The sequence below is a fragment of the Eutrema salsugineum genome, unplaced genomic scaffold (assembly GCF_000478725.1).
Source record: "Eutrema salsugineum unplaced genomic scaffold, Eutsalg1_0 scaffold_16, whole genome shotgun sequence".
NCBI classification, from domain to species: Eukaryota; Viridiplantae; Streptophyta; class Magnoliopsida; order Brassicales; family Brassicaceae; genus Eutrema; species Eutrema salsugineum.
In genome coordinates, this window is record NW_006256858.1 from 6,373,772 (window position 1) to 6,389,682 (window position 15,911).

The following is a 15,911-nucleotide window of genomic DNA, read 5'->3' on the forward strand; positions in this document are numbered from 1 at the left end:
GAAAACACTGATAACTCTTCTCTACTTCTGCCAGATTACGCAAGACATCTTTATACTTCAATGCTCTCTTTAGCATCTGGTATGTAGAATTCCAACGAGTTGAAACATCTAAAGTTATACTTCAATGCTCTCTCTAGCATCTAATCTTTTAGCAATTCAATAAGCTTCATTGCTATGGCAATACCAGTGTGAGGAGGAGGAAAAGAAATGAAAGACAGTATCTTCGTTTTCAAAACCCAATCTACATCGATGTAGTGTGCTGTGAGACAGATATAACCTTCAATAGTGATAGCTCTCCATAAATCAGTTGTCAAAGAAACCCTTCCTGGAATGTTAGTCAAAATTTCCTTGAGCTTCCTTTTTTCCTTCTCAAAAATCTTGAAGACATCTGCTGCTGCTGTATTTCTACTCCAGAACTCAATATCAGGATTAGCATAAGCAAAAGCTTCCCTAATCTTTTCATACTCAACAAAAGAGTACGGGAGATTATGCTGAATCAAAGCCACTGCAATCATCTCTCTAAACACCATCATATCCAGCTTTCTTACACTATTTCTAGGAGTGCTTCCAGGAGTCTTAGAACAACTTCTCATATGACGAGTCAAAGTATTTGTTCCATTTCTACGCAGATCCAAACAATAGGTTTTATTACAGTGCTTGCACGTACTATCATTTTTACCATCAGCATATCTATCTCCTATTGTGAAGTTTTTCCAGCATTTAGAGCGTCGTCGACTAGAACTACTTGTACCTTTTTGTTTCTCAGCCATCTCTGAAGAAGCAGTCTCTTGATGAACTCTCTCATCCTCAGGATCCATATCTTCAAGATTAAAGTTGTCTTCATCCATCAAGTTTGTAATACCAAAGTCCATTTTTCTGCAACAATTAGAAAATAACTACGTAAATAATTTGCACTTTAGATTTCAGTGAAAAAGACTGTTTACAATATTACATTTTCGGAGAAGCATACGCATAAGGAAAACAGAAACAATAACCAAAAATTTTGCCTACACAAATTATGTTCAAACTTCTTATTACAACTTCAATAAGAACAAAATATTTAAAAATAAACAAAAATTGATTTCATTATAAATTCAAATTTGTTTTACAATATAATAAAATCAGTAACCAATAACTTTATAGCAAAAATAACATAAAATTAATTAAATAAAAAATAACCAGTATTGCAATAAACAAAAAAAATAATAGAAAACATATTAAAAAAAAAATTTACATACAATCAAATTTTTATAATGCGTGGGTTAAATTCTACTATATATATAAAGTTATCTTAGAAAACAATAAACCATGTTTTCAAATCTGATGGAAATAGATTAAAGAAAATATAAAATTATCATAACACATGTTAAAATAATAAAATATATCATAATCTTATATATAAAAGTTGCTCAGCTTAACACATCAGCATTGGAAAAATTGACACATGTCACTTAAATTGTAATTAATAAAAATTTAATATTAAATTTTAAAGCAAGAATATGAAAAGTTTGTTTTATTAATTGATTCTTAACTAATATTTATATTAATGTTAAACAAAAATTTATGTTATAACTAATTAAAAATATTGATAGATATGTATTAAATTTTTATATAACTGTAAATTACTTAATAATATTCAATATATATTTTAAATTATTTTTTAAAGATTATTTATAATAAAATACTAACAAGTAACAAATGAAATGATGATTCTATTAATTTAAATTTTTTTATTAATTGACTATTAGTTAATATTTGTGTAAATGTTAAACAAAATTTTATGTTATAACTAATTAAAAATATTGATGATATTTATTAATTTTAATATAACTCTAAATTATTAATAATATTTAATATTTTAATTTTTTTGAATAAATATTAATAAGTAAATAACAAGTGATAATTATATTAATTTTTATAAAAATATAAAAAAAAATTGAAAAAATTGAAAATAAAAACCCGCATATAATGTGCGGGTATTCACCTAGTTATCATAATACGTGTATAGCGATACGCATAAGAATATCGCTAATTCGTCAAAATGTCAATGCGACTAAAGAAAATTGTGAGCATGAATATTAAAACCAAAAAAAAATTATAGATGAACGTGTGGTTCTCTTGGTTACACCCACATTTACACTTCCACGTGTATAACATATTTCGAAATATCATTATAAAACAGGAATAAAAACAATTATCTTTTGCTGTACCATCGCTGTACCAACTACAAAGTCGTATTAAGCGAGTAGTGACTAATTCAATCACCAAAAAGACAGTTTTATTATAAATCATTTTCGTTCTTGCGAACCACTCATGATTGATTATTCCCATCTACTACATTATTTCAGTAATTTGTCATCCTTGCTTAATTTAGCTTAGAAGCTCCACTATAAACAAGAAATATAAGAGATGCGGTAATCTGTTACCCAAACGAAGCAGTGGGTAACTTCACTTGTTCGGCTTCACTGTTTTTGTAGACAGTATTTGTGAGTACTTGTTTTTTTATTTAATTTTTCAAAAATAGCTTGCTAGACTCGTATTTATAGTGCAGCTTCCCTTCTCAATTTTCCAAGTTTGTCATTGTGGGACAAACTTTTTGTCTATGGATGGACCAGTGTCCAACATGTCTAACCCGTTTTGTCCATGAGCGAAATTGGACGAAGTCTAAATAGACCCGTTTAAAAATGGGCTTATCCGTGACCGGTCCAAAATGTATTGGACATGAACAGCCCATGGGTCGCCCACCCATTTTGACACCTCTACATGGAACCAAGTAATTGACAGAAGATAGCCTGGTGAGGTTTTCGTACAAGGTCCGATCTTTCTTGGTTTTTTTTGGTTATGAGTTTTGTTTTCTACATTTTTTCTTTATGCTCATTATTAGCTTTTGGCACCATTATGGAGGCTATAGCGCATAGGATGGTGAGAAGGTTTTGAGTCAAAGAAGAAGAAAAAGAGAGAATTGGCAAGGTCATTCACAACTAGCTTCAAACTAATATTTGTACTCAACAAGCTAATTTCAATCAATGTAATTTAATTTTCATATGTTGTAATTGATCAATGATAAGTGTGCTGATGTTTTGATGTATATCCCCTTCTCATAAATGAAAGTTATTTTATAGATATAATTTTTAGTTATGTATATGAGTATATCAGTATATATATGTAACTGAAGATTGGGCTCTTATGTAAGCAAAAATGTTCCCATGCTATGCACGGGGTATAATACTAGTAGACTAATAAAACAGCAATAAAATACTAAGACAAACATCATCATTCAACCTTCAGAACAAAGACATGAGGCTTTATAAGACAAGGCAACAACTATCTTTGGGAAAGGTTCAACAACTTAAATATAAATAAGTAAAACAAAGATTCTCAATTCATAATATCAAAACTAGAAAGACGACCAAAGGAAAATCCATCGATGCCATCATGTGTATATTATAAGCATCCAACATGAACTGGTTGGTGCCACATCAACGGTACTGCAAAGACGAGAAAACAAATCCAGAATGAACAATGATTCAAAAGAATGAAATAAACAAAAGTCATGGAGATTATCACTAAAAAATTTACCTTGATGAAGCCAATCTCCTTGGCATTGCTGCGGAAGCACTGTCTGCAGCAGTTCAGACCATACTTCCTAATCAACCCGTGGGAGTTCCCGCAAACACGGCTATGTACAGACAAGTATAGCATAACACAAAGTCAGAATCTTGACCGCCAAATATAACACATCGCTAATCTCACATATAAGCTAATCTCAAAGAAGCCAAATACACAATAATAAGCTAATCATACAGAAGCCAAATACACAATAATAAGCTAATAATTACAGAAGCCAAATACACAATCTCATACATAACCGAATCTCACAAAAGCTAAATACGTAAATATCATTCAGCTAATCTTACTGAAGCCAAATGCACAATTTCATACCTAAGCTAAGCCCTATACGCTATATCATTTATACATAAGCTAAGCCAAATACGCAATATCATACATAAGCTAATCTTACAGAAGCCAAATACACAATCTCATACATAAGCTGATCTCGCAGAAGCTAAATACGCAATTCCATACATATGCTAATATCACAGAAGCAAATACACAATCTCAAAAGCTAATTCATACATAAGCTAATCACTCAGACGTCAAATACACAATATCAAAGATAAATTAATCTCACAGAAGCCAAATACACAATCTCAAAAGCATACAGGTAACCTCACATTGTGTAGAGAGAAGCCAAATATAATACATAAGCTAATCACACATGGAACAGCAATACACAGGAAATTGCATATTACAAAGTTAGAATCTTGATTCCCAAATATAAAAATTTCAGAGTAAAGACCGAAGCTCGATACAACAATCTTATACCTATAGCTAATCTCACATGGAACAGCAATACACAGGAACTTGGAACTGTATATTACAATTTCAGAAAATTGACTAGCAAATGTAACATATAGCTATTCTCAAATGTAGCATCAATACAGTAATATCTCTGTCTCGATCTACATTTCTCCAAAAGAGTCTCTTTATCCAGCCAATTTAGTTTGTGTCTTTTTCTTTCTTTAGTAAACTATTGCGGAACATACACATCAAAGTCTCAAAAAAAGGAATCAAAGCAGAAAAAAAAAACATTAAATTTATACAATCCAACATATTTATTGATCAAATACTTATCACATGATCAGATTCATCACAATATATAAAGAACTTGCGCATGTTAATCAAGAATTTTTTTCGTCCATTATATTCGTCTCGTACATTCTTCTATGAACCAAACAAATAAAAAAGAAAAAACCGAAAGAGGGAAGATTATTGAGATTACCATGTGCGAGATCCAGGGCCGTACTTCTTAGGGTGAGAATTCCAAATCGCTGAGAAACCCATTTCCGTTGATTGGAAGAAGAACGGCAACGAGAGGGAGACTCTTCAAAACCCTAAAATATTTGTCTCGTTGTAACGAGAAAATAAAATATTTGTCACAGCAAGTTTTTTAACGGGCTATATTCCTTAGGCTCGTTATTAGCCCAACATTAGCCCCATTTTATTTCGTTGTGCTTCGAACCTTTAAATCAATATCAAATTTGTGTGCAGCTAGCCAGCTACTCTGATAATGTCTCTCGTATTTGTATTTTCAACTTTTCCTCTCGACAAGATCTAAAAGTTTACAATGGGTCTTATAAGCTAATTTCACAAAATTATATGGATATTTTGAATTTTAAGAACAGGAAATTTTTTGATCAAAACAAAATATCAATGGAAAAAAACAAAAATAATTAATAACATTATATTCAAACGAAGACATAAGCTTTAAAGACAATTACATCCATCATTTTAAAAGGTCCAACAACTTAAAAAGATAAAGTTTCTTCATTAATATACAAAAAAAAACTAAAGAGAGTTTCAAAGTTGTCGATGCCGCCACCATGTTTGTGTCTTATAAGCATCAATCAAGAATTGGTGCCTCGTTTAGCGGTACTGCATAGAAACGAAAACAAATCAGAATGAACAATCATCATGCCAATGAATGAAAAACAATAAAATGCAAATCAGCATATATATCATTGTAATGTATCTTGATGAATCCAATCTCCTTGGCATTGCTGCAGAAATACTGTCTGCAGCAGTTCAGACCATACTTCCTGATCAGCCCCTGGGAATTCCCGAACACACGCCTACACAATGACCAGAATCACATGCAGAGTCAGAATCTTGACTTCCAGATATAACAAACTTCACGTAGTGAAGATAGAAGGTAAATACAATAATCTTATGCATCAAGCTAATCTCACATTGTGAAAAGACAAGCCAAATATAATACATAAGCTAATCACGCATAGAACAGCAATACACAGAAAATTGCATATTACAAAGTCAGAATCTTGAATCTCATATATAACAATCTCAAAAAGTAAAGACAGATGCTAGATACAACAATCTTATACCTAAAGCAAATATCACATTGTGTAAAGAGAAGCCGAATATTATACAAAGCTAATCTCACATGGAACAGCAATACACAGGAACTTGGAACTGTATATTACAATTTCAGAAAATAGAGTAGCAAATGTAGTAGCAGTACAGTAATAAATCTTTCTGTCCCAATTTTCATTTCAGAAAAAGACTCTTTATCTAGCCAATTTAGTTTGTGTTTTTCTTTTCTTTAGTGAACTACTGTAGAACATATTCATCAAAGTCTGAAAATGCAATCAAATCAGAACAAAAAGCAATTAAATTTATGCAATCAAAAGCTTATTACCAGACCAAATACTATTACATGATCAGATTCATCACAAGATATAAAGAACTTGCGTATGCTAATCGAGAATGCTTTTCGTTCATTCTATTCATCTCCTACATTCTTCTATGAACCAAAAAAAAAACAATAAGCAAGAGAGAGAGAAGAAAATGGGTGCAAGATCCAGGGCCATACTTCTTTGATAGAGAATTCCAAATCGCGGAGAAACCCATATCGCCAGAAGAACAAACGGCGAATAAAAACAACTCTTCAAAACCCTAGAAATTGTATCGATGAAGAGAAGCTGAATCTTAAATAACTGTTCAGTTTTTTAATATGAAGAAACAAAACTAATGGGTCAGACTTTAAAGGCCAATTAGGCCCAATAATGAGCAGAATCTTTTAGTTTAACTTGTTCATCTCCATAGGTTGTGTTTTGAGGCCTTTTTCTCTTTGATCCATGGCGACTCGACCTCTCATCTCAAGAATTGTCTCTTGTATTTGTATGTTTCTACTTTTCCGCTCGACACGGTCTAAAAGCTTACATTGTGTCATATTTAAGAACGTCTTATAAGCTAATGTCACAAAATCATATTGATATTTTGGTTTAAGATCAGGAAATTTCTTAATTAAAACAAAATATCAATGGTAAAAAAAAACGAGAATAACTAATAACATCATTGTTCAAACGAAGACATAAGCTTTAAAGACAATTACATCCATCATTTTGAAAGATCCAACAACTTAAAAAGATAAAGTTTCTTCATTAATATATAAAAATAAAAACTAAAGAGAGTTTCAAAGTTGTCGATGCCGCCACCATGTTTGTGTCCTATAAGCATCAATCAAGAATTGGTGCCTCGTTTAACGGTACTGCATAGAGACGAAAAACAAATCAGAATGAATAATCATCACGCTAATGAATGAAAAAAAAATGCAAATCAGCATATATATCATTGTAATGTACCTTGATGAATCCAATCTCCTTGGCATTGCTGCAGAAATACTGTCTGCAGCAGTTCAGACCATACTTCCTGATCAGCCCCTCGGAATTCCCGAACACACGCCTACACAATGACCAGAATCACATAACACAGAGTCAGAATCTTGACTTCCAGATATAACAAACTTCACCTAGTGAAGATAGAAAGTAAATACAATAATCTTATGCATCAAGCTAATCTGACATTGTGAAAAGAGAAGCCGAATATAATACATAAGCTAATCACGCATGGAACAGCAATACACAGGAAATTTCATATTACAAAGTCAGAATCTTGATTCTCATATATAACAATCTCAAAAAGTAAAGACATATGCTAGATACAACAATCTTATACCTAAAGCAAATCTCACATTGTGTAAAGAGAAGCCGAATATTATACAAAGTTAATCTCACATGGAACGGCAATACACAGGAACTTGGAACTGTATATTACGATTTCAGAAAATAGAGTAGCAAATGTAACATATAGCTAATCTCAAATGTAGCAGCAATACAGTTATAAATCTTTCGGTCCCAATTTTCATTTCTGAAAAAGACTCTTTATCCAGCCAATTTAGTTTGTGTTTTTCTTTTCTTTAGTGAAATATTGTAGAACATATTCATCAAAGTCTGAAAATGCAATCAAATCAGAACAAAAAGCAATTAAATTTATGCAAGCAAAAGCTTATTACCAGACCAAATACTTATTACATGATCAGATTCATCACAAGATATAAAGAACTTGTGTATGCTAATCGAGAATGCTTTTCGTTCATTGTATTCGTCTCCTACATTCTTCTATGAACCAAAAAAACAATAAGCAAGAGAGAGAAGAAAATTGAGATTACCAGGTGCGAGATCCAGTGCCATACTTCTTCGACTGAGAATTCCAAATCGTTGAGAAACCCATATCGCCAGAAGAACAAAAAGTGAATAAAAACAACTCTTCAAAACCCTAGAAATTGTATCGATGAGGAGAAGCGGAATCTTAAATAACTGTTCATTTTTTTTTTATGAAGAAACAAAACTAATGGGTCAGACTTTAAAGGCCAATTAGGCCCAATAATGAGCAGAATCTTTTAGTTTAACTTGTTCATCTCCATAGGTTGTGTTTTGAGGCCTTTTTCTCTTTGATCCATGGCGACTCGACCTCTCATCTCAAGAATTGTCTCTTGTATTTGTATGTTTCTACTTTTCTTCTCGACACGGTCTACAAGCTTACGTTGTGTCATATTTAAGAACGTCTTATAAGCTAATGTCACAAAATCATATTGATATTTTGGTTTAAAATCAGGAAATTTCTTGATCAAAACAAAATATCACTGGTAAAAAAAAATGAGAATAACTAAAACATCATTGTTCAAACGAAGACATAAGATTTAAAGACAATTACATCCATCATTTTGAAAGGTCCAACAACTTAAAAAGATAAAGTTTCTTCATTGATATATATATATATATATATATATAAATAAAAACTAAAGAGAGTTTCAAATTCGTTGATGCAGCCACCATGTTTGTGTCTTATATATAAGCATCAATCAAGAACTGGTGCCTCGTTTAACGGTACCGCATAGAGACGAAAACAAATCAGAATAAACAATCATCACGCTAATGAATGAAAAACAATAAACAAGGAGATGCAAATCAGCATATATCATTGTTATGTACCTTGATGAATCCAATCTCCTTGGCATTGCTGCAGAAACACTGTCTGCAGCAGTTCAGACCATACTTCCTGATCAGCCCCTGGGAATTCCCGCACACACGCCTACACAATAACCAGAATCACATTACACAGAGTCAGAATCTTGACTTCCAGATATAACAAACTTCACGTAGTGAAGATAGAAGGTAAGTACAATAATCTTATGCATCAAGCTAATCTCACATTGTATAAAGAGAAGCCGAATATAATACATAAGCTAATCTCGCATAGAACATCAATACACAGAAAATTGCATATTACAAAGTTAGAATTTTGATTCCCAAATATAAAAATTTCAGAGTAAAGACCAAAGCTAGATACAACAATCTTATACCTATAGCTAATCTCACATTGTGTAAAGAGAAGTCGAATATTATACAAAGCTAATCTCACATGGAACATCAATACACAGGAACTTGGAATTGTATATTGCAATTTCAGAAAATTGACTAGCAAATGTAACATATAGCTATTCTCAAATGTAGCATCAATACAGTAATAAATCTCTCTGTCTCGATCTATATTTCTCCAAAAGAGTCTTTATCCAGCCAATTTAGTTTGTATCTTTTTCTTTCTTTAGTAAACAACTACGCAACATACACATCAAAGTCTCAAAAAAAGGAATCAAAGCAGAACAAAAAGACATTAAATTTATGCAATCAAAATTATGGGAATCCCTTTGAATGCTCATTACTGAATTTGGCTGGAATTTCCCCTTTGCTAGATCTGATTTGCAGCTCTAGCTGCTTTCGTATATTGTCTCTACTCCGAGATCCATGGATTCAGACCAACCGCCGTGGATAGTTGGTGACAAAGAATGTACTCATTTCAATTCAAATGTTATTTGTTCAGCAATCAGAGATACAACTCCGGAGGTTCCCTGGCACAAGCTAGTATAGTATAAAGCTGCAATTCCAAAGCACTCGACAACTGCATGGCTATTCATCCTGAACAGAAACCCATTGGCGGAAAGGTTACTATCTTGGGGACTGGATGTGGAATCAACTTGTCTTCTATGTGGTTCGATGCAAGAATCAAGGGATCATCTATTTTTCAATTGCGATTGTGCAGATATTATTTGGAGTGGTACGCTCAACCATCTTGATCTCTCTCCTCCTTCCTCAAACTGGAACCAATTCCTTCTTTGGCTCCCGATGGTGAGTTCTTCTCGAGATATATCACTTGCTCTACTACAAGGCTAGCAGGCCTGTATGTATGAGATTTGGAAAGAAAGAAACCAGAGGTTTCATTGAGGTACTACTACCCCTCCACAGGTTATTTTGAAGAAAGTCTAATCGGTAGTCAAAAACAAAGCTTTAGTTCTAAAGAATTTGGGTGTCAGCTCGATATCCAGTCTTTTTACGTATCTGGTCTGCTTATAGGCAGGTACCTTGATTACACCCAGGATTGTTGCTGAATTATCTATTCCTCCCCTTCCCTTTCTTGGAATTCTTCTGCGGCTTTTGCTTTAGTTTTCCTTCCCCCTTCTGGCTCCCTTTAAATTTATCGGTAGTAAGGTTGTGGTTCTTGTTCGTTTTCTGTAAACTCTTTTAAATTAATGAAAACACTTTAACAAAAAAAAATCTACTTAATTCAACATACTTTTTTTTTAGAGTGTGTTACCATGTGATGCTCTTTTGAGTTTATAATATCCAAAACAGACACTTTTGAGTTTTTATTACCAAAAAGACATTTTTCTACTATTTAGGCATTGAAAATGACTAAAAAACTTCTTTTATTAACACACAATTACTTATCTATATTCTTTCTTTATTTAATATTATATTAATATCAGACATTCCCCATAATTGTTTGTTGTTATTTATCTATTATTTTAAAAATAATTGAATAATAATTTTGATACTATAAATTATATATTTTTTTTTAATACTTAGATATCCATTTTAGATTTTTTAACTTAAATTCTTTTGTCGTTTAGTGATAAACACATACGTATCCATATAGTAGCGTCCTTGTGGACACAAATATATGGATATCTATGCAATTATATATATATATATGTATATACATATGAATCCATATAGTAGCGTACACGTGAACATATATATGGATATCTATGCAATTATATATATATATATATATGCATATCCACGTACATAGAGTATAGATAGATGTAACTATATAGCTACATATGTATATTTACATGTGTATCCATATAGTTGTATACATATAGACATATCTATATAGATATATATATATATATATATGTATGCATATCCACATACATATATTATAGATGGATGTAACTATGTAAATATATATGCATATTTACATGTGTATCCATATAGTTGCATACATATAGGTGGGTTCCGTGCGATTTAGTTTGTGGAAGCTGATGAATTAAGGTGGATCTCATGCGATTTAGTGTGTGAAAGCTGATAAGTGAATTTAAGTGGCTTCCGTACGTTTTAATATGTTTCTGTAAGTAAATAGAAAAAAAAGAAGGCAAAAATAAAAAAATGAGAGCAAAGTAAAATAAGTGCCTTATTTCTAAAAAGTATTTTTAAAAAAAAAACATTACACTTTAAAAAATTATCTCAAATGATAATATTCTCTTTTTTATAATGTCAATTCAACATACTCAATTATAGTATGAGTGTGTTACCACTAGGTGTACTTTTGAGTTATCTAATGTCCAAAAAAGAGATGTTTGTGTTTTAATTACCAAAAGACATACTTTTCTACTATTTGGAGAAGACAAATGACTGTTTTAACCTTTTTGCTTACTTATCTATATTATTTCTTTATTTAATATTATATTAATATCACATACTCCCATAATTGTTTGTTGTTATTTATCTATTATTTAAAAAATAATCGAATAATTATTTTAACACTATAAATTATATAATTTTTTTTCTTAACACTTTGATACCCATTTTATATTTTTTAACTTAAATTTTTTGTCGTTTAGTGATAAACACATAGGTATCCATATAGTAGCGTCCACGTGGACACAAATATATGGATATCTATGCAATTATCCTCTATACATTAAACAGGAATAATTTGGAAGCCATTTTGCTGAGGTGTCGCTCCCACATTTTTTCTCAGCATTTTTCTTTTAAATAATTCATTATATTCCACCTATGATTATATCCTTATTTTTATCCCTCCGCTAATTATAATTTAATTTATTATTTACTAATTTTTATTCGTTTTCCTTATTTAGCTCAACTGACTTCTTTTAAATTTTTGATTTATACATGCATAATTTTCATCTCATCTACCTTATTTCTTGCTCAAAACAACTATATACTAATTTAAATTGTCAAATAAATCGATTGATTAACAAGATTTAAATTTAAATTATTACTATCTTTATTTTCTTATTTTTATGCAAAATTTATATTCACATTCCTATCATAAATCAACATTCTGAGAAGTACAAATTTTATTATTCTACATAATTACTATTATACGAATGAGGTATGTATTTATACAAATGATGATGATATACATGAGCCCATATTTGCGCTTCATAAATTTCAAATCTTATTTACAATATTGTTTATATTAATGTGTCAGTATACGTAATCCCATAATCTCGGTTATACGTGATCCCATAATCTCGGTTCATTTAATTCAAAAAAATAATTACTGTAATAATGAAGAAATCATAACTCCACCTTAAACTTTCCTCCGAATTTCTCGACACAATTATATGGTTAAGCATAAATGGAATCAATGTATGCATATTCCAAATTTATCAGTTCATAATAATATTACCTTCCTATATTATCGTAACCCTATCAATCTGAAATTATATAACCAACTTACAAATCATTGTTTGGATAGTCTAAACAATCCCTATATTTTCGATATATTTTAGATGCACTGTACCTACCTAAATCAAAATATTCCGTATTTCCGTATATGAAGGAGTAATTAAACAAAATAGATCCTTTATGGAAAACGAACAATATTGCAATTTAAATATATCAAAATTGCCTAAATCTATCAAATTTCAACGTCATTTCAAATTCAAATTCATACTTGACCGCCTACAATATTTTCCCTCTTCTAAAGATTGCATCAAAGATTTACCCTAGACTCACCACATTCTTCATTTCGCTATATATAGTTACCACTGTTGATATCAAATTCATCACACCAGCTAAGCAATATTTAGCTTATATACTCCCACTTGCAAAGTTTGCGATGTCGACCTTCACATCCCTCACTGCCCTAAAGCCATTCAAAACTCAATGGAGGATCCGTGTCAAGATACTGAAGTTGTGAAAACAGTATTTGAATGGGATCGAGACGATGGAGATGGTCGTTGTCGATGAACTGGTATTGTTTTGTACTTTGTTTGTTCGTTATTCATACTGTTCCATTTTGATTATATATATATATATATATATATATATATATTTTTAACGTTTTGCTTATTATTATATTGCCATGCAGAATCAAACTATGCATGTTAGTATGAAGAAGCAGTTCATAAAAAAATTTGAAAATCTTCTAGAGGAAGGAACTACTAAGATCATCACTAATTTTCAAGTCACTCACAATGGTGGTAAGTTCAGGACTACTTCTCATGTTTACAAGATCCAGTTTGCTGCCACGACGTCTATCAGACCTTCTGAAGATCTGGATGCCACAATTCTTGGGTTGAAGTTAGTGAACTTCGCCGATATTCACGAGGGCAAGTTGAATCCTGATTTTCTAATAGGTAAATGGTATATTTATATCTCGCATACATTACTAATATGAACCAAAGCATATTACATCTAATTATTGGTTTATGTTTTTATTTTACAGATATTGTTGGACAAATTGTTAGTATTGGTGAGGTTGAGATTCTCAATGTTAACAAAAAACAGACCAAACGTCTAACAATGACACTTCGTGACACCAGGTTATTTAATTCCCTTTGAGACCTATATATTGTTAATAAGACGTCTAATATATTTTTTGTCTTTTAGTGATGTGCGCCTGAATTGTGTTCTCTGGGGGAATTATGCCGAAAGTTTGGAGAGTGTTTCTACACATGCAACTAATGCTACCATTTGTTTCGTGTTAAGATTTGGAAAGTTAAGATTGTATCAAGGTACGAAACAAATGTTTTTTGTTAACAAACAAAATATTGTTTTTTTAAAATATATATAACTTTCAAGACATTTCATTATTTAGGTGTATGGAGTATTGACAATTGTTACAGTTCTTCCATTGTGATGACAGATCCTGATCTCCCTGAAATAAATTCTTTTAGAAACCGGTATATTCATATCTATAACTTTTATCAATTTTCCATTTAGTTAACTTTCATGTCACTAAAATCCAATATTTTTTTTTCTTTACAGCTTACCAAAAGATGATGTGACTTTGTCATACACACACCCTAACCAATTGACCATTGTCAATTCTGTTTCTGTAAGAGATGATTTCTTCTTACATACCCCTCGCCGGACAATAAGTGAAATACTTGGTGCATCTGAGGTATTCATTTTGCGTGGTATACATATTTCTTAAACAATAAATGGCGATTGGGTTTTTAAAAGAAAGTAATGCTTCAATTATTAGGTTGAAAAATGTGTGACTATGGCTACCATCATGTCTATTGATACTGAGTTTGGATGGTACTATATGTCATGCAAAGTGTGCTCTAAAAAGGTGCTTCCTCTTGATATGGATTTGTTGAAAGAGCAATATCCTGGTAGGCCATTTCCTAAACAGTATGGAAATGTGGCAAATGTAAGGATGATGTTGAAAGTGTCGTACCAGCGTAAGTCTTGGATGCAATTTGTAGAGAAAAAAAAATATTTGTAATTTCCATATATATTCATATTCATATATTTTTCTATGCTAACATAGGTTTATGCTGACTTTCCGTGTTATGGACAACACTGGCGAAACCAAGTTCTTAATCTTTGATAAGCTTGCCATGGAAGTTGTAAATCAAACAACTGCACAATTGACTAAATCTGTGGAAGAGGTAGTTATGCAGATTACTATCAACTCTATTATAGTGAATCTTACTATATATATTAAAAAACTTATATGTTTGCTAAACTGCTTGCAGATCCAAGATCCAGATGTACTCCCTCTTCCAATTAGTAACATTTGTGGGAAAACTTATCTGTTCAAGCTATCAATTGAGAGTTCAAACATCGTTTTCAACAGTGATGTTTACAAAGTTACAAAGATTGTGACCCAAAGTGACATGGTCAAAGAATTCTCAGAAATATCCGGATTTTTGGTGTGATCCCTAAACTATTTATTCCTATTAATATTTATTCATATTTCATTGCCTTTTGATCATTGTTAACTTATTGTTTTATTTATAGACTACCCCTGATGTCAAGTCTGAGGAAATGAGGTTTATAACTCCCGATGAACAGGTTTGCTATTTAGGAATTAGATGCCTCTTATTAATATTATATGACTGTACATAAACGTATTTGTTTAAATTTGTCATTTTAGGTTCCTAACATGTTACTTGACAGCGGCGACGATGATAATTCACCACAGTCAAAAAGGAAAAGCGATGAGATGATTGACTTTGATGATCATAATGGAGAGCAGTCTACTTCTAAGAAAGCTGCTAATGGGGACATGAAGGCTTTGGCGAGTGAACAAAAGATTTCTCTGAAGCCTGTTAAGAAAGAGAAAGTTGATGACTGAAGTCTTTGTTTCTTTAAGGCTATGCATTCTCCTGCTTGCGTTGTTTCTTAGGATTTACTACAATATCTCATTGTTTAAGTTTCGGTTATTTTTTTCTTAGCCCGTTGGATTTGTCTTTTTCCGTTTACAGATTTTCTGTGGTTTGTTATTTTAAGTTTAATAAAAGCAGGAATTTTAAACAATATTATGTTGCGTTTAACTATATTAGCTGATCATATCATCGAAGCTATTGTTTTGACTGGTGACACTCATGGTCAGAAAGTTTATATTCCAAGGTTGAATGTCGCACTTCCTGAAGGAAAAATTCC

At 31.6% G+C, this 15,911-nt stretch overlaps 3 protein-coding genes across 3 annotated transcripts; 1 reads left to right on the forward strand and 2 right to left on the reverse strand.

The window, feature by feature from the left end:
- Positions 1-3,207: 3,207 nt before the first annotated feature.
- On the reverse strand, positions 3,208-5,001 carry LOC18021476 (40S ribosomal protein S29). The gene is made up of 3 exons (XM_006404460.2): positions 4,844-5,001; positions 3,580-3,679; positions 3,208-3,488 (listed from the first exon to the last, which is right to left on the reverse strand). Exons 1-3 carry the CDS (start codon positions 4,903-4,905, stop codon positions 3,480-3,482), a joined length of 171 nt encoding a protein of 56 aa, XP_006404523.1. The 5' UTR covers positions 4,906-5,001; the 3' UTR covers positions 3,208-3,479.
- A 2,119-nt stretch (positions 5,002-7,120) lies between these two features.
- On the reverse strand, positions 7,121-8,151 carry LOC112087759 (40S ribosomal protein S29-like). Its single transcript, XM_024157630.1, has 3 exons — positions 8,090-8,151; positions 7,224-7,323; positions 7,121-7,129 (listed from the first exon to the last, which is right to left on the reverse strand). Exons 1-3 carry the CDS (start codon positions 8,149-8,151, stop codon positions 7,121-7,123), a joined length of 171 nt encoding a protein of 56 aa, XP_024013398.1.
- A 5,088-nt stretch (positions 8,152-13,239) lies between these two features.
- Positions 13,240-15,603, forward strand: LOC112087760. Its single transcript, XM_024157631.1, has 9 exons — positions 13,240-13,266; positions 13,384-13,651; positions 13,741-13,837; positions 14,283-14,418; positions 14,503-14,696; positions 14,794-14,914; positions 15,002-15,178; positions 15,267-15,320; positions 15,403-15,603. Exons 1-9 carry the CDS (start codon positions 13,240-13,242, stop codon positions 15,601-15,603), a joined length of 1,275 nt encoding a protein of 424 aa, XP_024013399.1.
- Positions 15,604-15,911: the final 308 nt, after the last annotated feature.

Coding starts and splice junctions, on each gene's coding strand:
- LOC112087759 (XM_024157630.1), bottom strand. CDS start 8,151: ATGGGTTTCTCAACGATTTGGAATTCTCAGTCGAAGAAGTATGGCACT. Junction 7,324..8,089: donor GGCACTGGATCTCGCACCTG/GTAATCTCAATT, acceptor GTCATTGTGTAG/GCGTGTGTTCGGGAATTCCG.
- LOC112087760 (XM_024157631.1), top strand. CDS start 13,240: ATGGAGATGGTCGTTGTCGATGAACTG. Junction 13,267..13,383: donor TGGTCGTTGTCGATGAACTG/GTATTGTTTTGT, acceptor ATTGCCATGCAG/AATCAAACTATGCATGTTAG. Junction 15,321..15,402: donor TTATAACTCCCGATGAACAG/GTTTGCTATTTA, acceptor TTGTCATTTTAG/GTTCCTAACATGTTACTTGA.
- LOC18021476 (XM_006404460.2), bottom strand. CDS start 4,905: ATGGGTTTCTCAGCGATTTGGAATTCTCACCCTAAGAAGTACGGCCCT. Junction 3,680..4,843: donor GGCCCTGGATCTCGCACATG/GTAATCTCAATA, acceptor GTCTGTACATAG/CCGTGTTTGCGGGAACTCCC.